Source organism: Vipera ursinii, assembly GCF_947247035.1.
Source record: "Vipera ursinii genome assembly, chromosome: 14".
Classification (NCBI taxonomy): domain Eukaryota; kingdom Metazoa; phylum Chordata; class Lepidosauria; order Squamata; family Viperidae; genus Vipera; species Vipera ursinii.
This window is the reverse complement of record NC_139527.1, coordinates 2,581,542-2,604,661: the sequence shown is the minus strand read 5'-3', so window position 1 is coordinate 2,604,661 and position 23,120 is coordinate 2,581,542. Positions and strand designations below refer to the sequence as shown.

The 23,120-nt window shown below is 49.6% G+C and overlaps 1 protein-coding gene across 1 annotated transcript; it reads left to right on the top strand.

Annotated features, from left to right (window-relative positions):
* Positions 1–2,483: 2,483 nt before the first annotated feature.
* Positions 2,484–21,368, top strand: AP1B1 (adaptor related protein complex 1 subunit beta 1). The gene is made up of 21 exons (XM_083373371.1): positions 2,484–2,563; positions 4,717–4,780; positions 5,104–5,209; positions 6,087–6,222; positions 6,951–7,196; positions 7,419–7,609; positions 8,145–8,366; positions 8,796–8,916; positions 9,479–9,574; positions 10,284–10,399; positions 11,060–11,225; positions 11,856–11,954; positions 12,233–12,492; positions 13,031–13,232; positions 15,422–15,562; positions 16,031–16,176; positions 16,859–16,988; positions 17,706–17,790; positions 18,111–18,197; positions 18,745–18,899; positions 20,791–21,368. Exons 2-21 carry the CDS (start codon positions 4,744–4,746, stop codon positions 20,863–20,865), a joined length of 2,817 nt encoding a protein of 938 aa, XP_083229497.1. The 5' UTR covers positions 2,484–2,563; positions 4,717–4,743; the 3' UTR covers positions 20,866–21,368.
* The last annotated feature ends 1,752 nt before the right edge of the window (positions 21,369–23,120 follow it).

Genomic DNA, 23,120 nt, shown 5'->3' with positions numbered 1-23,120 from the left:
CAGACGGTCACTAGATGAACTGACGTCAGTCAAGGACTACCAGTCGAGCTGGCTGGCGTATTTTTATGGGGCGTCCGTAAAAATGTGGCAGGACAGGTTTTCATCTGCCGCGGTTCTTCTTTGCGATTCGAGCTTTCTTCGTTGCGTTGTTAAGGGTGTCTACTGGGATGTGGATTCCTCTGTCCTGCAGTTATTTCTTTGGCTCAGCCAAAGGGGATGAAGACATCAGTGCTGCAAAACTGGAATTATCGAGCGGTTGCAATTTGCGAGGTGGGAGAAACCTCTCTGAAGGACGTCCAGATCATGGTTTTGCCAGGGAGAACCTGGCATTTTTCAGCTTTCATCCCAGGCGGTGGACTTCAACTCCCAGAATTCCTGAGTCAGCAAGCTGGCTAGGGAATCCTGGGAGTTGAGGTCCCAGCGTCTTAAAGTGCCCAAGGTTGGGAGAGAGACTGATGGAGATGTGACTAGATATCTACTTATCCATTCAGACACGCATAAAACCTTTCCAGAAAAGCTGCCGTTCTCCGTTGAAAGAAACGTCTTTGAACATTCAAAGCCGGAAACATTTATTCCTACATCCCCTTTTCCTAGAATGAGGCTTCCGAGTTAATTACTCAGCAAAAGCAGGCTAGGTTTTATTATTATTTTTTCTTTCTTTCTATGCTCAAGGCCGTTTTATGATTCCTGGAAAGGCCACAAAAAAAAAAGTTAATGCGAGTTTCCTTCTGGGTGCGTTTCCCCCCCTAAAGATACAGAAACTTGGCAGCCATCCTGCAATCGTCCATACGCACACGGAGAGGAGGGGGCTGGGCTGGTTTAGTGCCCAAAGTCACCCTGAAAAGCTGAGCCAGCAAATTTTAGACCTTCCTTGCAAAGGGGAACTCAGAGGAAGCAGCTGCAAAAAAAAAAAAACCTGGTCCTGATTTGGCTTTTCTTTGAAGGAGGACAAGCTTTGTCAGCATTGTTGGATTGCAGAGGAGAGGAAAAGGCGCAGCCAGGTTGAGTTTCCTGCTGAAAAGGGCAGGGTTTTTTGGGGGGTGGGTGGGGAGTGATCCTGGATGTGGGGGTCCTCTAGCAAGGAGTTGTTTTCTCGAGAGAGTTGAACGCCTATATTGGGCATACGTAGAACGGCTTGCCTTCAGAAGTTGCGGGGGGCTCCATCCCTGGACAGCCCTTTGTCCAGAATGCATCGGGTCTCCTGCGTGAGCAAGGGGTTGGACTAGATGACCTCCAAGGTCCCTTCCAAAGTCATCGTTCTATGTTTTTGTGATTCCAAGCATCTTCCAGTATTGAGGGGCTCTCACAGAGAAGACGGGAAGGGGGGGAGGGGTGTTTCCACGATAAGAAACAATGGTTGAAAGGTCATGAAGAGAAAGCCAACTTAGAACTAAGGAGAAACTTCCTGACAGTGAGAACAATTGACCAGTGGAACGACTTGCCTCCAGAAGTTGTGGGTGCTCCAACACCGGAGGTTTTCAAGAAGAGACCGGAGGGCCAATTGTCTGAAAATGGTATAGGGTCGCTAAGCTTGACAAACCCTGGTTTAAGGAATGCATCGCCCAGTAACCACTACCTCCAAAAAACCGGGGGGCGGGGGCGGTGTTGGCCGTTTGCAGATGCTCTGCTCCTTTTGTGGCAGCTCTGTGTGTGTGTGTTTGTGTGTGTGTTAGATGTTTTTGTGCCAGCCCATGGCAGTTCCCCAAATAGGTCATCAGATGGGAGCAAAGAGGCTTCTTTGCTCCCACTGGTGGGTCAGGGGTCCCCGGCTCCTGCAGCCCCATTGGCGAGTGTGTTTTATGGTTAGGGAGGGGCTGAGACCCCCCATAAATACCTCTGCTCAGGGGCTGCTCTTTTGTTCGTCTTTTCTTTCTCTCTTGCATGCATTCTCTCTCTATCATACAAGCATGGATGCCTCCATGCCATATAGTTCTTTCTATATAATCTATCGATGAATAAAGCTTCATAATGATTGCATCTCTGTATCCTGCCTCTTTTACTTGGAAGCACCTTAACGATCTCTCCTGAGTTCATCTCACAGTGTGTGTGTGTGTGTGTGTGTGTATGTGTGTGTGTGTGTTTGTGTGTGTGTTGGGGGGTTTACTGCTTTCGACCTGCCGCAGCTTCCCACTCCTACGCTCTTCATCGGGCAAGCCTTGCAAAGGGCGCCACGTTGGGGATCGCGACACGCAGCCCCGCCCAGCTTCTCCCCCCGCCGGCGAGGCATGCTGGGAGTTGTAGTCCCCGCCCTGCAGCCGGTGTGCGCGCGTGTGTGCGCGCGTGTGTGTGTGTGGGGGGGGGGGCTTCCCTTCCAAGGGGCTCTGCACGGAGAAACCCCCCCCAACCCCCCCCCCGGCCGGATTGCTTCTCTGCTGCGGGCGCCCGGCGCGTTCTCGCTGCAAATCGGCCCGGCGCGCGCCCGCGGACTTTGCCCGCGCGCTCCCGCAGCCTTCCGGTCTCCTCCTCCTCCTCCTCCCCGTTGGCCGGCCCGGGAGCGCGCTTGCGTGGCGTCCGCGATCCCGAGACTTCCGTCGGGCCGAAGCCCCAGCTGAGCGCCGCGCAGGTACGGGGGGCGCCGGGTTGGGGAAGCCCGCCGGCAGCTGCCTGGCCGAGGGAGCCGGAGAAGCCCCGCCCGGCCGGGAAGTGTGGGGAGGGGAGGGGAGGGGGCCTGGATCTGCAGAGCAACTCCTCCGGCGGCTCCTTCGGGGAGGGGGGGCTTGGGGGGACCCCCAGCTGCCCTTGGATCTCTTTGGGGGAGGGGCGATCAAGGACCCCCCCTGCTTTTGGGGGAGAGGGGGGCGAGGGGGAGCGCACCTGCCTGGGTAGAAGAAGGATGGGGGGGGCTTTCTTCCGGGTGGGGGGGCCGAACCAGATCCAGCCCCCCGCCTTGGTCTGTCTTGCTAAGTGGGGAGCCATAGGGGACCCCAAGTGTGTGGCTCTTGGGGAGGGGCAGTCACAGCACCCCCTCCTCTCTTTTTTTGCTGCCCATGTCCGTTTTTCGGGGGCGGGGTGGGTAGAAGCAGAAGACCCCCTCCCCAAAGACACACCTGTCTGCCTTTCCCAGGAGAGAGAGACCCCCCTCCTCAACCCCACTGCTCCATTACCTGCTTTGGGGAGACCTCTGTCTCTGGGGAGGGGGCTGGATGGCCTCCTAAGGAAGGTTCCCCCCACCCCCGCATTGCAAATACACTGTAAAACTTCCAAGGAAGGCCTCAAAATTGTGGGGGGTGGGGGCTGGAGAAGGAAGGGGAAGCTGTTATCCTTACTCTCACCGCCCAACATCTGTAGCCTTACATAATCGCGTTTGTGTGTGTGTGTAGCTCTGGGAAGAATGAAGGAAACGGTGTGTGTGTGTGTGTGTGTGTGTGTGTGTGTGAGGTGGGTTGGGGTCTTTATTGGGTTGGGGTCTTTATTGCTTCCCGGTAGTCCTGGATTTGACAACGGTTCATTTAGCGACCGCCCGAAAGCTACCAAAAAAAAGCGACTTATGACCGTTTCCCCACACTTAACGGGGCCATTTGCAGTTGTCAGACTTCTGGCAACTGGCTCGCATTTATGACGGTGGCAGCGTCCCCGGGGGGGGGGTCGGAGGGGGAGGGGGGGTCATGTGACACCCTTTTGAGTCCTTCTGGCCTGCCAAGCCAAGTAGGGCAAGCCACTTAATAAGCTTACTAATTTAACCCCTGTGCTGATTCACTTGACAACTGTTCCAAGGAAGGTCGTAAAATGGGGCGAGACTCGCTTAGTGTCGGTAAACGGCCTTTCGGGGACTCTTGTTCCCGTAAAGCGGTCGGGTTTTTTCTAGTTTGGCCGGGTTAATTAACTTCCTTTGGGAGACGGCGAATGTCCTTCGCAAGCCAGCATCCTGTTTGTGGGGGGGGGGCAGGCGGGGTTAGACTGTCCTTTTCTGCTAACTCCCTTGCAGGGGCTGTTTTGTCTTGCGACAAGCGAAAACAACAACCACAACAGCAGCAACTGTTGTTTTATCCAGTTTAACCTTCTGGGAGGTTTTGTCCCCACCCTTTGTGGAGCAGCTGCTAATAAGATTAGTCTTAGGCTTCCGGAGGGAACCGAACCGTTTTTGCATTTTTGAAAGTTCCAGATAAGACCCATCAAAGGCTGGTTTTCCCTCTCTTGTTTTCCTCTCTTCCCCCTTCCCCTTTCTTTTCCTTTCCTTTCCTTTTCTTCCCCTTCCCCTCCCCCTCCCCCTTTCCTTTCCTTTCCTTTCCTTCCTTTTCCTCTTGTCCTTCCCCTTGCTCTACCCCATGCTCTTCCTGCCTCCCTCCCATTCATCCTATTTTTTCCTTCCTTCCTTTCTTCCTTCCTTCCTTCCTTCCTTCCTCCCTCCCCTCCCTCCCTCCCTCCCTCCCTCCTTCCTTCCTTCCTTCCTTCCTTCCCTCCCTCCTTTCTTCCTTCCTTCCTTCCTTCCCTCCCTCCTTCCTTCCCTCCCTCCTTCCTTCCTTCCTTCCTTCCCTCCCTCCCTCCCTCCCTGCCTCCCTCCCTCCTTCCTTCCTTCCTTCCTTCCCTCCCTCCCTCCTTCCTTCCTTCCTTCCTTCCTTCCTTCCTTCCTTCCTTCCTTCCTAAATTAGTCCTTTCCTTGATTTTCCCTCTCCTACTGCTAATCCTCGAGAATTACCCATTTTTTAAAAACAACAACAACAACAACCCATGGCTTCTTTTTCCCCTCTTAAATCTCTCTCACTTTTTCTCTTCCAGAGGTGACTGAACCAGCCAGCCGTCGAGATGTCCGACTCCAAGTATTTCACCACCACCAAAAAAGGTAAGCCGGCGGGTGGGGCTTGGTGCTCCAGGCAGAATTCACAGAACACCCAAGTCCAGGGGGAAAGAGGCTGAGGGCTGCCTCGGTTTCTTAATTTTCTTGGATTAAATTTATTGGCCGACTTATCTCGCTTCGAGGCAAAACGGATCAAAGCAGAATCGCTGTCTTGTGAAAATCGCAGCAGTCGCGATTCAGTTAGCAGCCGGCAAGGCCGTGGCTGAAACTTAAAAACGGTCTCGCGTAGCGGAGGAAATTTGGGGCTCAGCCCTGATCGCGAATCGGGCCCTCCCCGCATTTGATGCACATCCTGGATTCTTTTCCAGGAGAAATATTTGAACTGAAGGCCGAGCTGAACAGTGACAAGAAAGAGAAGAAGAAGGAGGCAGTGAAGAAAGTCATCGCCTCCATGACCGTTGGCAAGGATGTCAGGTACGCCTTGCGGGACAGGAGGAGCCCTGTGCATTCCCTCCGTCTGTCTGCCGCTTTGTTTTATTTATTATATCCCACCGCTGTTGTGTTTATAAACAACTCAAGCCAGCAAACGTACAATGCTCCTTCCTTCCTCCTGTTTTCCTCACTGCGACAACCCTGTGAGGTGGCTTGAGCTGAGAAGAGGGACTGTCACCCAGCTGGCTTTCATGCATAAGGCAGGACTAGAACTCACCGTCTCCTGGTGATTGGCCCAAAGTCACCCAGCTGGCTTTCCTGTCTAAGGCGGGACTAGAACTCACCGTCTCCTGGTGATTGGGCCAAAGTTACCCAACTGGCTTTCCTGCCTGAGGTGGGACTAGAACTCACTGCCTCCTGGTGATTGGCACAAACTCATCCAACCAGCTTCCATACCTAAGGCGGGACTAGAACTCGCTGTCTCCTGGTTTCTAGCCAGGTGCCTTAATCACCAGACCAAACTAGCTCTTTAGATATTTAATTTCAGCACACAAGAAGCTTGTTTTATCAGGACAAAGGTTGCTCCCTCAGCAGTCTTTCATTTGCAACATCCCCCTGGTCACGTCCTCCAAATTCAGATACTTTTGGCAACTGCTTCACACTTACGACGGTTGCAGTGTCCCTGAGTCACATGACCCAACGAAGTCAAGGGGGAAGCCAGCTTCACTTTACAAGCGTGTCCCTAACTTCACGACTGCAGCGGTTCACTTAGGAACCATGCAAGAGAGGTGGTAAAATGGGGCAAAATTCATTTAACAACTCTCTCGCTTACTAGCGGAAACTTTGGGCTTGGTTGCGGCCCGCAAGTTGAGGACTACCTGTGCGATCCTTTAACACACCTTCCATTGGTCTCCCCCAGCGCTCTTTTCCCCGACGTGGTGAACTGCATGCAGACGGACAACCTGGAGCTGAAGAAGCTGGTTTACTTGTATCTGATGAACTACGCCAAAAGTCAGCCAGATATGGCCATCATGGCGGTCAACACCTTCGTTAAGGTGAGCGCGGCTGTGCCTTTTGGGTGAGGGAGCAGCCGGACAAGAGGCTTTTGGAGAGTGAGCTGGCAAAGTCAGAAAACGTGCCCCCAAAGTCTCCTCGGTGTAATCCATGCTAGATCCCTCTTTACGCTGAGTTCGTGACAATTGTTCACAAGTTCAAATTAGGTGAATCTGGACTTACGAATGAAGGTGAATAGAGGTGTCTCAGGAGAACATTGCAGGATCCAATCTGGGTTGGTCGCTGGGACCGAAGGTTTAGTTTTCCGAGCTTTTGGACTCGTTCTGGAGCAAGGGAACTTCTCTCTAGACGAGTGTGTGCTGTTCTGTGCGTGATATTTGTATGGTGCCTGTTGTATGTGGCTTTTTAGCTGCTGATTGGGATGTGTCGATGGCTGGTTTTTAAGTCGTTGGCTGTCCTTTCCTTGTGCTGCCCAGCCCTCGCCTTCTAAGTACTTGAGAGGCTGGTGGTAAGTCAGCCCTCCTGTTGAGTGATGAGGGGCCCGTTTCCCAGGGTTTCATTATTTCCCTGGCTGTTTTTGTCCCACATCGTCCAACAATCTTAGCTGCAAAATTGAATGTGTTCTTGTTCATTGCTGTGGGAGGCTACCGATAGGTTCTGTACTTGTACCTCATCAAATGGCTACAGGTACAGATTAGGTGAAACTTGGCTCAATTGCAGTAACTGGAAGAGGCAGGATGATCCCCTCAGCTTCTCTCTTTTCCCCTAGGACTGCGAAGATGCAAACCCCCTGATCCGAGCCCTGGCCGTCCGTACGATGGGCTGCATCCGAGTTGACAAGATTACCGAGTATCTCTGTGAGCCGTTACGGAAATGCCTGAAGGACGAGGACCCATACGTGCGCAAGACGGCTGCCGTCTGTGTGGCAAAGCTGCATGACATCAATGCCCAGCTGGTGGAAGACCAAGGATTCCTGGATACGCTGAAAGATCTCATTTCAGATTCCAACCCAATGGTGAGCACCTTTTTTTTGGAGCTGAGATAATCTTTTGATTAAGGTACTAAAATCTTTGGGGGGAGGAGGAGGAAGAGGAAGAGGAAGAAGAAGAAGAAGAAGAAGAAGAAGAAGAAGAAGAAGAAGAAGAAGAAGAAGAAGAAGAAGAAGAAGAAGAAGAAGAATCCTTTGCAAGGGTGGGGGTGGGTGGGTCTGTATTCGAGGTTGTTCTCTTTTATTTAGGTGGTTGCCAATGCGGTTGCGGCCCTATCGGAGATCGCCGAGTCCCACCCCAGCAGCAATCTCCTCGACTTGAACCCGCAGTCCATCAACAAGCTTCTGACTGCTCTGAACGAATGCACCGAATGGGGGCAGATCTTCATCTTAGACTGCCTGGCCAACTATATGCCCAAGGATGATCGTGAAGCTCAGAGGTAAGAGCTGCAGCTTGGCTCGCTTGCTCGAGTGCGCTGTATAAGAAGAAACCACCTGACAGCGACGAAGGAACAGCCGTTCTCTCTTTGTGTGCCCAATGGGAGCTTTTAAGATTCACACCTTTTTAATCACTTTGCAAATGTAGTTTGTTGTAGTATTAGCTTTTCCGGGTTGCGTTTCCTGTCTGGTTGGCCCTGTGAGGCCGGCGTTATTTTTCCCCCCAAAACTCGAAGCCCCAATTAAAATAAGCCCCAGTTAAGATCCTCAGCCAAATGGACGTATTTAGTAGCACATTTTCCCCAAAAATAAGAACTAACTGGAAAATAAGCCCTGTTGCGTCTTTTGGAGCAAAAATTAATATAAGACCTGGTCTTATTTTCGGAGAAATACAGTATATATCCTAAAGGTGGGAAATTAATAATACCCAATGAAGAAGCTCGGAAAAAGATGCTAGCCTGGACCTGCTGTGCTTTGGATCTCCGAGTTGGAAGAGCCCCCCCCCCCACACCACCACCCTGCCTTCCTTTTTTTCAGCATCTGCGAACGGGTGACCCCACGGCTATCCCACGCCAACTCGGCCGTGGTCCTTTCCGCCGTGAAGGTGCTGATGAAGTTCACCGAGATGCTCTCGAAAGATCTAGACTATTACGGGACTTTGCTGAAGAAGCTGGCCCCCCCACTGGTCACTCTGCTCTCCGCCGAACCGGAGCTGCAGTACGTGGCCCTCCGGAACATCAACCTGATTGTGCAAAAGAGGTGAGTTTCCCCTGCACACCTGGCGACAGGTGGAAAAGGACAAGCGTTCCCAGCACTAGACCAGGGTTAGGCAACCTTTTTTCTTTTTTTTTTTTTAAATTCCATTTATATCCCGCCCTTCTCCGAAGACTCAGGGCGGCTTACAAGCTTAGCAGTAGCCTTCATTCTATGTATATGCCTGCTTATTAGGGCTTTCACACACACCCCAGCGGCATTATTACAAAGTCAGCTTAATTGCCCCCAACAATCTGGGTCCTCATTTTACCTACCTCGGAAGGATGGAAGGCTGAGTCAACCTTGAGCCTGGTGGGACTCGAACCTGCACTCATAGCAGGCAGCTGGTGTTACTTAAGGAGGCATCAGCCCACTGCTCCACCAAGGCTCTTTGACGACTCGTTATTTCCTTTTTTTTGTCTTCTTCTTCTCCAGGCCTGAAATTCTCAAGCACGAGATGAAAGTCTTCTTCGTGAAGTACAACGACCCCATCTACGTCAAGCTGGAGAAGCTGGACATTATGATCCGCCTGGCCTCCCAGGCCAACATCGCACAGGTAAAGTTCTTAAAGGAAAACTTCGGCCTGCCTCCCTTGCCAGCTCTTTTAAGATCCATCAAGGATCCAGACAGATGTTGGAGAACTTCCAGTGTTTTGATAATGAAACCCACAGAGTTTGTAGACTTTTTGCGGAACGCCCCCACTAACACACCGGGCCCTGCATGCAGGCAGTGCTCCGGCTTACAACCGTTACATTTAGTGACTGTTCAAAGATACAACAAGCCCTGGAAAAAGTGACTTACGACTGTTAGCTCTCCCTCCCTCCCTCCATCGGAGAAATGTTCCTTCTTATGAAGACGGGAGAAATCAGATTTGCAACAACAGCACACATTGTTTTGTTGCCGTCTACCAGGGAGACCCCAGCACGTTTCTGAATCTTTGTTTCACATGATCCTTTTGCAGATCTGGAACTCGCCCCACATGCTCACACCTCCTTATGTTTCCCAAAGGATGTGTTTTGGTTTCCTTCCACTGAATGCCCACCTTCCCTCTGGGAGAGACAAGTGGCTGCCTCCGCGCTAACACGTCCGATCTCGTTCCCCTCTCTGCTCCCTCGCAGGTGCTTGCCGAGTTAAAGGAATACGCCACGGAAGTAGATGTGGATTTTGTCAGGAAAGCTGTCCGGGCCATTGGCCGATGCGCCATTAAGGTTGAGGTGAGCCTTGGCAAGAAGGAACATGGCATCTGAATAATGAATCTGCTCATTGGGGCTGTGGAGCACGGATTTGGCCAGTGTTTCTCAAGATTGGGGACTTTTAAGATGGGAGGACTTCGACTCCCAGAATGCCCCAGCCACCAGGGAGAAGCTGAGGGTCACTATTATCTTTTTTAAAAATCTTTGGCTTCCTGAATCCACGTTCTTTCCTTTTTCCTTTCCTTTCCTTTCTTCTCCTCTCCTCTCCTCTCCTTTCTTCCCCTTCCCCTGCATTGCCTCCCTCTCTCTCTCTCTCTCTCTCTCTCTCTCTCTCTCTCTCTCTCTCTCTCCTTCCTTCATTCTCTGCCCAGATCTCCTTCTCCTTCCTCTCCCTCTTTCCCCTTCTCTGCTTCCCACTCCATCTCTCTCTCCCCCCCACACTTCCTTCCCTTCTCCCCTTACTCTTTTTCCTCCCCCCAGCGTCCCTCCTTCCCAGCCACCCATCTCCCAGCAACGGGTCTGAGAAGCACACAGAAATTAGCGCCATCACAACAGCACTAACTCCTGACACACACACACACACACACACACACACCAGAGCAAAACCACAGCAAAACTCTCGCTTGCAAGATAACACTTGGACGTTCCTCGCTTTCCCCTTCCGTTAACGATTGGAGCATCCGCCAACTTCTTGACTGACCCGGCCTGTTTTTTTTTCCCTCCGTTTCAGCAATCCGCGGAGCGCTGCGTGAGCACGTTGCTGGATCTCATCCAGACCAAGGTCAACTACGTGGTGCAGGAAGCGATTGTGGTCATCAAGGACATTTTCCGCAAGTACCCAAACAAGTAGGAGCATTTTTTTTTTTTTGGAGGCTGAGCAGTTGTGGCTGTGAACTTGCTAAGGGGATTTGAGTTCGAGTCCTGGATGCTCCTCCTGCTCTGCATTAGGAACCAGGAGTAATCCAGAGCAGAGGATGGAGCAGGCCAGAGTCAGGCTGAAGGAAATTTCAAGGGTTCAGCTCTTCTCCAGGCTTTGAGAAGCTCACAAATAGGAACGGCTGATTTCTAGAAAAATTTTTACTGCAATGTAAGGGGAGGGGTTAGGGTTTGCCAGAAACCGACATTTCCAGCCAAAAACAGCCGTTGCAGACAGGGTGCTTGCTTAACAACCTCTGCATTCACAACACGCTGTAAAAATCAAATCAGTCACGTAGCTGCCTCGACTTACGACCATCCTGACATGGTCATTCTGGCTCCGTGATGGCTGTGTTCGGTGGCAAGGTTCCCCACAACTGAACTGCTTCCCATCTGTTCCCGGTAACGATTGAGACAGTGATGTCTTTTATTTTTATTTCTTAATTCCCTTCCTGTGAATCCGTGTGAACCGGCTTTCATGGACAGTTTGCAGCCGGTTGTCTCCATGTCTCCTTGGCCAGTCTGATCTTTGCAGCTCGCAGGTTCTCCTTGGGGGCACCCGAGACTCCTATCGTCTCCCGCTCTTCGCAGGTATGAAAGTGTGATCGCTACTTTGTGCGAGAACCTGGACTCGCTGGACGAACCGGAAGCCAGGGCCGCCATGATCTGGATCGTGGGAGAATACGCCGAGCGCATTGACAACGCGGACGAACTGCTGGAGAGTTTCCTGGAGGGTTTTCACGACGAAAGCACCCAGGTGGTGGCCCTGGGCTGGTTAGGTCTGGGGGAAGCGGGGGGGAATGGTGGGTGCCCCAAACTACAGCTAGTGCTCAACTCACAGACATTCATTTAGTGTATTAATAGATTAATAGACAGAAAAAGAGGATGGATGGATGGATGATAAATGGACAGACAGATGATGAGTGGGGTAGATGATAGATAAATGAGATAGATAGATAGATAGACAGACAGACAGACAGAGACAGACAGACATGATGGGTGGGATAGATGATAGATAAATGGGATAGATAGATAGATAGATAGATAGATAGATAGATAGATAGATAGATAGATAGATAGACAGACAGACAGACAGACAGACAGACAGACAGACAGACAGACAGATGATGGGTAGGATAGATGATATATAGACAGACAGATCGCACAAATGGAACTTTGCACATGCTCGTGCGCCTGCCACTCCACTGGAGAGCTTGGGGACCAAATGTACGCTGATGGGACATGGTCTTCCCTCTTTGTCTCTTGCTTGGGGTCAACTCCCCCCCCCGTTGAGTGCCTCCTCCTGGGGTTTCGTCTGAGCCTTCAGCAAGAAACGAACCAGCTTGCCGTCTTTTAGCCTCTGATTGGGTTTTCGTGCCCCGTTCAGGTCCAGCTGCAGCTGCTGACGGCCATCGTGAAGCTCTTTCTGAAGAAGCCCACCGAGACTCAAGAGCTGGTACAGCAAGTGCTGAGTCTGGCCACGCAGGTAAATGTCACACACACCCCAACACGAGGGTCTCCTTAACGGCCACCGAAAAAGCTGGCAAAAGCCCTCGTGGCCGTATTGGTGCACGGCTCCTTGGCCGTACTGAGTTGTCCCGTTCTGCTTTTTGGGAATCTTTCTCACTTCCCGCCGCCTCCAGTGCTGGGGTTTCCTGTTCAGGGACTAATTGGGCCTGAGCCAGCTTCGCATCCAAGCCCACCGCCTCCTTTAGCCCTGTGGTAAATCGATCGTTTCCTCCTTCCTTCCATCCAACCTGGTAGGATTCGGATAACCCCGACTTGAGGGACAGGGGCTACATCTACTGGCGCTTGCTCTCCACGGATCCCGTGGCAGCCAAAGAAGTGGTCCTGGCCGAAAAGCCTCTCATTTCTGAGGAGACAGACCTGATCGAGCCCACCCTGCTGGACGAGTTGATCTGCTACATCGGCACGCTGGCCTCGGTCTACCACAAGCCCCCCAGCGCGTTTGTGGAGGGGAGCAGGGGCGCCGTGCACAAAAGCCTCCCTCCCCGGACAGGCTCGTAAGTCAGACTCCGAAATCCCCACCGATTCATTGGTTGCCTGGCTTGCGTTCATGTGGGGGGCCCGTTTTTTCCTGGCAGCAACAACAACCACCACCACCCTGTGGGGCGGGCCGAGCTGAGACGCATCACCTGACCCGAAGTCTCCCAAGATGCTTCTCCCGCTCCTAGTTGAGAACCTTAGTGACTCTTCCGTGGTGGCGCTTGGGCTGAGGGAGCTTCCAGGGCTGAGTTGGGACCACAACCTGCTTCTCCTCATTCTTCTGTGGCTGGGGAATTCTGGGAGTTGAAGTAAAGTTGCCAAGGTCGAGAAACGCTGATCTAGGGAGTCAATTCAACCAGGTTGATTGATTCACGACGGTCCTTCCAGCTTCACGACTGAGGCAGCCTTTGAACTCCGATGGCAGCCCGTTCTGTTTTGCCCCACACGGCCTGTTTTGGCCACGTGGTGTGTGCTTGCGTACGTCTGCAACAAAAACAGTCTTAAGGCTGTTCCCCTTGAAAAAGCCACCCTCTCCCCTTCCTGCCCTTCCATCAGGAGCGAAAGTGCAGAGAGCCCAGATGTTGTGGCCGCTGGAGTGCCGCCTTCGGAGCAGCCGGCCGTCATCCCAACCCAGGGAGATCTGTTGGGGGACCTGTTGAACCTTGATCTCGGACCGCCGGTCAGCAGCCCTCCGATTGCGACAGCGTCGGTGCAGATGGGAGGCGTGGACCTTCTCGGCGGTGGCTTGGAAAGTCTGGTAGGTTCTCTCACTCTCGTTCGGTGGCCTCCAAATCCTGAGAAGCTCTTGCCAAAAAAAAATAAATTAAAAATCCTTTAAAAAAAGATCCAGAGGTTGCACATTTCTCTGAACTGTAACAGAAGCCCCTGCAAGTAAAAATGTCATTGCAGTAAAAAAAATAAGGCAGTCGAGTATGTTTTTTTTCTTGCGTAAGGACCCCCCCCAAAAAAACGCTGACAGGCTTTTAAAAAGGAAAAAAAAAACCTAGAAGGTCTGCAAATTTCTCCGAAGGCTCATAGGATTCCATTCCATTCCATTCCATATATTCTATTCAGTTCGATTCCATTTCATATATTCCGTTCCACTCCATCTGGTCTACTCCGTTCCATACTTTCTGTTGAATCCGTTTCTTTATTTTTCATCTATTTTATTTATTTGTATCCCGCCTTTATTATTAACTTTACAAACAACTCAAGGCGGCCGACATAGCTAATATTCCCTTCCTTCCTCCTGTTTTCCCCACGACGACAACCCTGTGAGGTGGGCTGGGCTGAGAGAGGCAGAGGGACTGGCCCAAAAGTTAACCCAGCTGCCTTCATGGCCAAGGCGGGACTCGAACTCTTGGCCTTCTGCTTTCTTGCCTGGTGCCTTAACCACTAGGCAAAATTTGGCACTCTCTCTCTTTCTTTCTCTCTCTCCCTGTTCCATTCTATTCCATTCCATATTTTCTGTTTTGTCCTGTCCGTTCTGTTCTTCTTGATTAGGGGCTAGCAAAAGCCACTTTGGTTGATGCCAACTTGCTGGGCTAAGAATACGAGGCTTCTCTGTAGCTTTTCCATGTTGTGTGCTGAGCAAACTTAACTTTCCACCCCTCCCCTGTTGTCTCCCTTCCTTCCTTCCTTCCTTCCTTCCTTCCTTCCTTCCTTCCTTCCTTCCTCCTCTTTTCTTTCTTTCTTTCTCTTTCTTTCTTTCTTTCTTTCTTTCTTTTTCTTTCTTTCTTTCCTTCCTTCCTTCCTTCCTTCCTTCCTTCCTTCCTTCCTTCCTTCCTTCCTCTTTCTTTCTTTCTTTCTTTCTTTCTTTCTTTCTTTCTTTCTTTCTTTCTTTCTTTTTCTTTCTTTCTTTCCTTCCTTCCTTCCTTCCTTCCTTCCTTCCTTCCTTCCTTCCTTCCTTCCTTCCTTCCTTCTTTCCTTCCTTCCTTCCTTCCTTCCTTCCTCTCTTCCGTTCTCTTTCTGCTGCCGCTGCTGCCGCTGCTCTTCTCTTCACCTCCTGCTTCTGTTTCAAGATGGGGGAAGAAGCCGAAGGGGTAGGATTCCACTCTCCTTACTCGTTTCTGAGAACGGGCCTTGCGTTCCGTGAGGCCGCCACCCACCCCCCTTATCCTCTTCCCCTTTTGGCAAATGGGGCATACGACTGAGGTGCCACCCACCCACCAGGGTTCCCCGTTTGGCCTCTCCCCAGAAAATCCGCAGCGAGAGAATCCCAGTTCTCATTCATTTGTGGAACTTGCTGGGCTAATATATATTAGCCAAGTTTCCCTCCGCTTTCTGAATCCGTCTTGTCCTGTTGTGCGTTGCGCTACTTTGCCATGTCAGATGCTGATCAGAAAATCTAGAGCAACCCGGTTGTGGGAGTCGGATAATCTTTTAGCGCGTCAAAGTGGGGGCTTTGCAACATTTAGGAACCTCCAGTTTTTGCACGTGTCAAACTCTGAGCTTTGCGGGGAAGCTTCATGGTCGGTCTTAGAACATAGAACATACAATCACAGGATTGGGAGGGCCCTTGGAGGTCTTCTAGTCCAGCCCCCTGCAGGAGACCTTATACCATTTCAGACAAATCTTCCTGGAAATTTCCAGTGATGGAGCACCCACAACTTCTAGAGGCAAGTCGTTCCACTGGTTAATTGTTGTTACTGTCAGGAAATCTCTTCTTAGTTCTAATTGCAGTTGTAAGAGTTGAGGAGTACCGTATTTTCAGGACCAATTTAAATATAAGATGGATGTGCTGACCCAAGTCAGCCATTGGATGGCTCCCGGTCTTCCTGCCAGTTTGAGGGACGAGATGTCTCATTCCTGGGGATCCTGTGCAAGGGATCTCCCGCGTTCCCTGATTTGGGGATTCCTCTTCCCAGCTTTTTTGCAATAGCTTTTCTCTCTTTCCGATTAGCATTACAAACTTCCAAGAACGCCGTCCCTTTTGTTCTCCTGCAGATGGGAGGGCCCAGTTTTGCCGCCCCCAGTACAGTCATCCCCTCAAACCTGGGAGGACCCCTCGGAGGTGGGCTGGGAGACCTCTTTGACCTGGCCGGAGGTGTGAGCAACTTGTCAGGCTCCCACGTTATTCCCAAAACCGTGAGTAGCCTTCATCTCGTTGGATCCCCGGAAGCCAAAGATGGCGGCGTCCCGTAGAAGCTCTTGCTGGCCGAAGCCTTGTGAGGGCAACTGAGTTTCTCTTGGCCAGGTCTTGCCACGGTCCATGGTTGCTGGGGCCTTCCCTCACCATCCTTCCCCAGTCATAAAAGAGAGTTTCTCAGCAGCAACAGCCAGGCACTGGACCAAATCATCCCGACCAAAAGTGCCTAAAGGTTGGCTCACGGCAACTGGACCAAACTTTCTTCATCTGAGACCTTTCGTTGCTCGTCCAAGCAACTTCATCCGTCAGAGCAAGGCTCGTTAGGCAGAGAGTCAGAGAGTCGTCTCAGAGGAGCCGAGTTTGGTCTAGTTGCCATGATTCAACCTTTAGACACCTTTGGCCTGGATGATTGACGCATCCCTGGAGGAGCTGGTGGCCAAGACTTGAGTGGTCCTCTCTGGTTTCAGGTGTGGCTCCCGGCGGTAAAAGCCAAAGGCCTGGAGATCTCAGGAACGTTCAGTCGCCGGGCAGGCTCTCTCTGCATGGACCTCACGTTGTCCAACAAAGCTTTGCAGGTCATGTCGGACTTCGCCATCCAGTTCAACCGGAACAGGTAAAAAGCTTTCCCCCCCCAGCTGGTTGGCAGCCTCTGATGATGATGGCCTTTATGCTGAGCGGTCGGCTCCATGATGCCAAACCCTCTAAGAAGTTGGCTGAAGAGGCTTAGCTGGCAGAGTGGCCTAGTCCAAGCCCCAGAATCCCCAGCCAGCCAGGTTGGAGAAGGCTCCAGAAACTGCCCTTCAAACTGAATGTGGCTTTCACTTTACTGTATTTGTATTTGTATTTTTTATTTATTTGTTTAATTTTATTTTTTATTTTATTATTTTATTTTATTTATTTTATTTTTTCTATTTTATTTTATATTTCATTTTTGTATATTTGATATTTTTTATTTCATTTCATTTTTTATTTTATTTTATTTTATTATTTATATATATATATATATATATATATAATATATATATATGTATTTTATGTTTTTATTTTGTTTTTATTTTATTTTATTATTTTATTTTATATTTTATTTGTTATTTTATTTGTTATTTTTTATTATTTTATTTATTTTATGTTTTATATTTTATTTTATAATAAAAAATTTTATTTATTTATTTTATTTTATTATTTTATTTTAATTTATTTAGGAAGGGCACAACTCATTCTAGAGCTGTTTTCTGTTGAAATTACTGCCCACCAATGTATGGTTTGCCCATCTCTCTCTGGCCATTTCTCTCCAGCTTCGGTTTGGCCCCCGCTGCCCCTCTGCAAGTCCACACCCCTCTCGCCCCCAACCAGAATGTGGAGATCTCTCTTCCCCTCAACACTGTTGGCTCAGTCATGAAGATGGACCCCCTGAATAATCTCCAGGTGAGCTGAAGGGGCATTGGAGGAGGAGGAGGGAACGGGGGTCTTTTAAAAGGCCAAGCAGCATTGATGCCGGGAAGGGCTAAAGCTCAGCCAGGCTCAGCGTGTGGGCCCAAGATTGTTGGGAATGGCATCTCTGGGGAGAAGAGGTGGATCCAGCTCACTTGGAAAAGACTCTCTCTAAACACCTGGAGCCGGTTTGGTGTACTGGTTCAACTGCTGGCCTAGAAAATGGGAGACGGTGAGTTCTAGTCCACCTTCGGCATGAAAGCTGACTAGGTAACTTTGATCCAATCACAAGGAGACTCTAGTCCCACCTTGGGCATAAAAGCCATCTGGGTGTCTTTGGACCAATCACCCAGGAGACTGTGAGTTCTAGTTCTGCCTTAGGTGTGAAAGCCAGCTGGGTGAGTTATAAATATATGCCGGTTGCCAAGCACCCAAATTTTAATCATCTGACCCTGGGAACACTGTGATGGTCATAAGTTTGAGGACCGGACATAAGTCACTTTTTTGTCAGTGCCGTTGGTAACTTGGGACAGTCACTAATGCTTGTTAATTCAGGGACTACTTGTATTTTTCCTTCCCCAGGTTGATGTCTTCCAGATGTATCCAGGGGTTGACGTTTTAACACCTCTGGAGGATGGAGACCATTTGATTATGCACAGTGCAACTCTGACATTTGTTAATGGGCTTCAAATGTTCTCTGTTTGCTTTCAGGTGGCTGTGAAAAACAACATTGATGTGTTCTACTTCAGCACCCTGTATCCCCTGTACATTCTCTTTGTGGAAGACGGGAAAATGGGTAAGTTGGCGGGTGGAAAATGGTCCAAATTACAAGTAGTCCTTGACTTAACAACCACAACTGAGCCTTAAACTTATGTTGCTAAGTGAGAAATCTGTTAACTGAGATTCGCCCCACTGTACAACTTTTCTGGCCCCATTTGTTCAGTGACTCTGAACCCTCGCTAAACAAAACTACGTTTTATATTTCTGTTCTTTTTTTTTGGCTTGGTTTTATTTTGAGAGAGTGCAGTGCTGGGGCACTGAGAGCAGCCAAGCGTGATTTGTAAGTTCTAAATTCTAAGTTGTTGTTTTTCAACTTGCTTCCTTTTTTCCGGCTAGAACGGCAGATGTTCCTGGCCACGTGGAAGGACATTCCCAATGAGAATGAAGCCCAGTTCCAGATTAAAGAGTGTCCGCTTAGCGCAGGTGAGACGAGAATAAGGCCACGCCCAACCTTTCCAGCTTGAAACACCCATCGTGAATATGAATGGAATGGCCCGTTGCTCAAAACGGGGCTGTCCCGGACAGACCCCCAATTGTTCTGAATTTTTAAAAACAGGCTGGAAACTGGAGACATTTTCCTAGTGACTCATCCAGCAATCCCTTTTTTTGTCTTTTTGATGATGATGATCAAAAGCTGGTAAGCCGCCCTGAGTCTTCGGATAAGGGCGGGATATAAATGGAATTAAAATAAAAAAAATAAATCAAAATGATGCCCTTACAAGCCTGAATCTATTTCCAGTGGACTGCCATCTGCCAGAAATGGTGTAGGGTCGCTTGCTTGGGCCGGGGGTGGTGGTGGTGGGGTTGGACTAGATGACCTACAAGGCCCCTTCCAACTCTATTGTTCTATTCGAATAATTGCTAGGAATTTCTTAACCTCTAAAAGCCGGGAAGCCCGTCTTGGTGCCAGGCCAGGAGTCTCTCTCTTTGGCTTTTGACAATGTGGTTTTCTCTCTTTCTGGTTGGACAGAGGCCGCGAGCAGCAAGCTGCAAGGTAATAACATTTTCACCATTGCCAAGAGGAATGTGGAAGGGCAGGACATGTTGTACCAATCGCTCAAGCTCACCAACGGCATCTGGGTCCTGGCTGAGCTGAGAATCCAGCCCGGGAGTTTGAACTTCACGGTATGGCTTTCTCCCGGTCCGGTTTGGGGTGGGAATCCCACAATTTTAGGCCTCCCTTCCGGCTTTTTGCTCTAGATTTTGTTCCATCCCTTCAACCGATGTATTCCTTTCAAAGTTTTATTAATTCGTCAAGGCGTTAGAATGCAGGATAGTCCTCGACTTAAGGGCAGTTCATAAATACGAGTCAGTTGCCGAGCGGGGGATGCTGCAACGGTCGTAAGGGTGATTAAAAAAAATTTTTTTTTTTGTCACTTCAAACGGCCACTTCGTGAATTGTTGTAAGCGAGGACTGCCTTTCGTTTCCTCCCTGCCTTTCCTCTCCTCCGGATGGCAATGTAATCTCTCTCTCTTTTTTTTTTCTCCTTTTGTTTTTGTGTCGTTTCCTTCCGTTCCGTCGCTGCCTGGCCACCGGCCCCCTCCCTCGGGCCTGCCCCCCCCTCAACTTACAGGATCTGGAGGTTAGCTCAATACCTTTTGCTTCTCTCTTTTTCCCATTTTCGGCAGCCAGCCAGCCAGCCACTCTGTTCTCACAAGGCCACTTGTACTGTTCCATTCCAGCCTGGCTTTTAACGCCCCTGACTGCAAAACATGCATTTCCTCCGCTCAATGCAAGTTAGGAAATGGCTGGGGGAGGGGGGGGTTGGGTTGGGTTTTTTTTTGCCATTGGGAGGTAGGGAGGGGTGGGGAGTTGCAGACTGCAGAAATTTACAGGATATCTGTCAGAGCTGCCCCACTTCTGATCTCTTAGGAAAGTAAAACTCTCAATTCCCTTTGGTTTAAAGACCCTCTTAGTAAAAGATGCAGATTGCAGCAGCGTCACACAGAATCTGAAGTTCCCGTGCAACAATACAAAAGTAACCCCTTGGTTATCCCAGTTGTTCCCCCCCACACACCAATAATCTCATCTGTGCGTAACCAATCCGGCACCGCTGAGATATTTTGGGAAACGCTAAGGTGTCCGGGCTGGTGAAGGTCCACTCTTAGGGCAGACGGCCTTGAAAATGCCAGCGTGCCAATGCAAACCGGATTACAAACTGCTCTGTTCTTCCCCAACTGTCAATTTCCCCCCCTCCCAATTTCCAATCATAAAGGTATATAGCTTTATTGCCCATTTGCTTCCCCCCCCTTCCTTTCCCGATTGATGGCAGGACGCCAGCGAGACGCCAAGCCGAAGGCGGCGGATCTGGCAGTACCAGCAACCGTTGGCTGCAATGGTTACGTCTGTCTGGTTTCTGACCAACCATACCCGTCCCAAGTGGTCCTCAATGCAGGTAGTCCTCAACTTACGATCACAAATGAGCCCAAGATTTCCATTGCTAAGCAAGACGGCGATTAAGCAAGTTTTGCCCTATTTTTACCACCATTCTTGCGTTACCCCAATTTTCCCACACTTACCAACCATTGCAGCATCCCCGTGGTCACATGATCGAAATGCAGACACCCATCATGTATTTACGATGGTCGCAGCGTCCCCGGGAACACACGATCCCCTTTTGCGTCCTTCCGACAAGCCAGATTCACTGAACAAACAAGTTTCACTAACTTTACAGTGGCAGTGAATCACTTAACAACCAAGGTCATAAAATGGGACAAAGCTTACTTAAAAAAAAAAAGATTGCTCACTTAGCCGCATAAATTCTGGGCTCGGTCGTGGTCGTAAGATCGAGGACTATCTGCGATATTCTCTTCTGTCGGTTAACGGGATGGTTTGTTCACAGCAGCTGCTGGCTTTTCGGTCTCCGCTCTGAACGACTAATCTTTGAGCTTTTTCCGCCCCCTTCCTCGCCCCTCCCCCTCTGCCTTTGGACCCCACTTCTGATTTACTAACCCCGTCGCCTACTCCGAGGACCCCTTCAGGTACTCCTCACACCCTTCTTTTCTTTCCTTGCAGCTCTCCCTGAAGTGTCGCGCCCCGGAGGTCGCTCAGCACATTTTCCAAGCCTACGAAACCATCCTGAAAAACTGAAGACACCAATTCCTCCTTCTCCCCCCCCCCACCCCCGGAGCAGCCGAGACCGATGGGGACCAAGTTGTGAAAAACAAAAACACCGGATCAAAAAAAAAAAGAACAAAAAACCCCCCACCACCCTCCATTCCCCCCTCTTTCCCCTCCCTGGTTCAGAAGATCAATAATTTTTTGGCAGGGATCAGATGATGGCTGGGATCTGGGCAGGCTTTCACGAGTGAGTGGAACGGAGTCCCCTGCGGAAGTCGGAGAACGAGAAGCAGGGGTGGGGTGAAGGAGACCCGGCTCCCTCTTTCTGTGTGTGTGTGTGTGTGTGTACAACAAAGCCTGCCGTGTTCCTCTGCTGAGACCGCCCGTGTCCTTGAGGCGCTTTGTGTGTTGAAATCGCACTGGCTGCACGAGTGCCGTGCTGCAGCTGCAGCTGGGAATGTCCCCTGCATCCTTCAGCATCTTCTTGTGCTCTTGCTATTCTTCCACCTCAATAAAGAAATCAATGGTGACCACTTCCAGAGCATGAAGACCGTTTTTGAGCGGGAAAGTCTTCTTGGGTGCGGACGAAGGTATAAGGGTATAAGTGGGACACCAGCCAGGTTAGTCTGTTAGCCAAACATCCATGATCAGAATTCAGATGCTTGGCAACTGATTCATTTGGAAAGCTGGAGTGTCTCCAGACGGTCTTCATGGGGTTTAGTTTGGGGGGGGGTGTGTGTGCATCATTTTGGTCTAATAATTAAGGCCGTAGGCTAGACAGTGAGAGACGGTGAGTTCTAGTCCTGCCTTAGGCATGAAAGCCAGCTGGGTAATGTTGCGCCAGTCAGCCGGAGACGGTGAGTTCTAATCCCACTTTAGGCATGAAAGATGGCTGGGTGACTTTGGGCCAATTACCAGGAGACGGTGAGTTCTAGTCCCACTTTAGGCATGAAAGATGACTGGGTGACTTTGGGCCAATTACCAGGAGACGGTGAGTTCTAGTCCCACTTTAGGCGTGAAAGATGACTGGGCTAATTTGGGCTAATCACCATGTGCCATGGAGCATTTGGAACAGCTTCCATCCTGCAACAATACTTTTAACATCATCAAGCAATATCTAGCCATCCCAGGTTTTGGGGAAGGACTCAATGAATGGATAAATACCTCTGGCTGGCTGTGACCAACTTATAGCTCTCTGTTTTCTGTCTTCCCCCTCACCCCCAACACTATTTAATCCTTTTCTTGCCGGCTGCCCAAAATAGTCTGCCTGCTTCTGTTTATATCACCAGCCCACCTCCATATCAAGCCATTGCAGACAAAATTCTGCTTTTTATTTTTTTATTTGGGGCAGGACAAGAAGGATTACAAATTAGGGTGGAATGGAACAGAGTAGAATAATAATAGAATAGAATTAGAATAGAATAAATGACAATAGAACAGAATAGAAATAATTAGAATAGAAGAATAGAATAACAATAGAATGGAACAGAATAGATAGAAATAATTAGAATAGAATAGAAATAGAATAATGGAACAGATAATAGAACAGAATATAAATAATTAGAATAACAATAGACTAGAAAATAATAAAATAGAAATAATAATTAGAATAATAGAATAATGGAATAGAATAATAGAATAGATCAGAACGGAGAACAACGGTCGCTCACAATCTACAAGGGTATGTCCATTTTACGCTCCTGTGTGATTTTAATCCAAAGACATCAGATGTGGGTTGATAAACCTGGAGTGCTCAAGATTGCACCAGTCTTGTGGAGGTATCCGCAGGGAAGGAGTCAAAAAAGGCAAGATGGCAACTGCAGACATTGCAAAGCACCGCCCCCTTTTTTGCACATAGAAAAAGGGGTGTGGCTTTGGTGGCCTGGTGGCGGCTACCATTTTTTTTAACCCTTTCCTTACAGACATCCCTGATCTTGTTTCCTTTCACATCTAATGGATAACTGGGTTTTTTTGCAGCCTAGGGAAAAAAAATCTCATTCCTATTTGTATTCACTACCGCAGGAAGAGTAATGAGATCCGTTCCTTTGGCAAGGAAGAGCCAAGCGGTTTTTTTTTCTTTTTTCCGATTTGTTTTTTTTTTTGCCGCAGTCAACATTTTCTTCCTCTCGATGAGCTTTTGTGCCAAAAAAAAAAAGAAAAAAAGGGAAACAAGCTGCCTGGGAGAATCGCAGCTTTTGTGCTATTCTCAGCTCGGGACACTTTCAGAAGCTGCTCTCTGGCAATCAATTTTCAATTCAGAATAGAGCTGGAAAGGAACCTTGGAG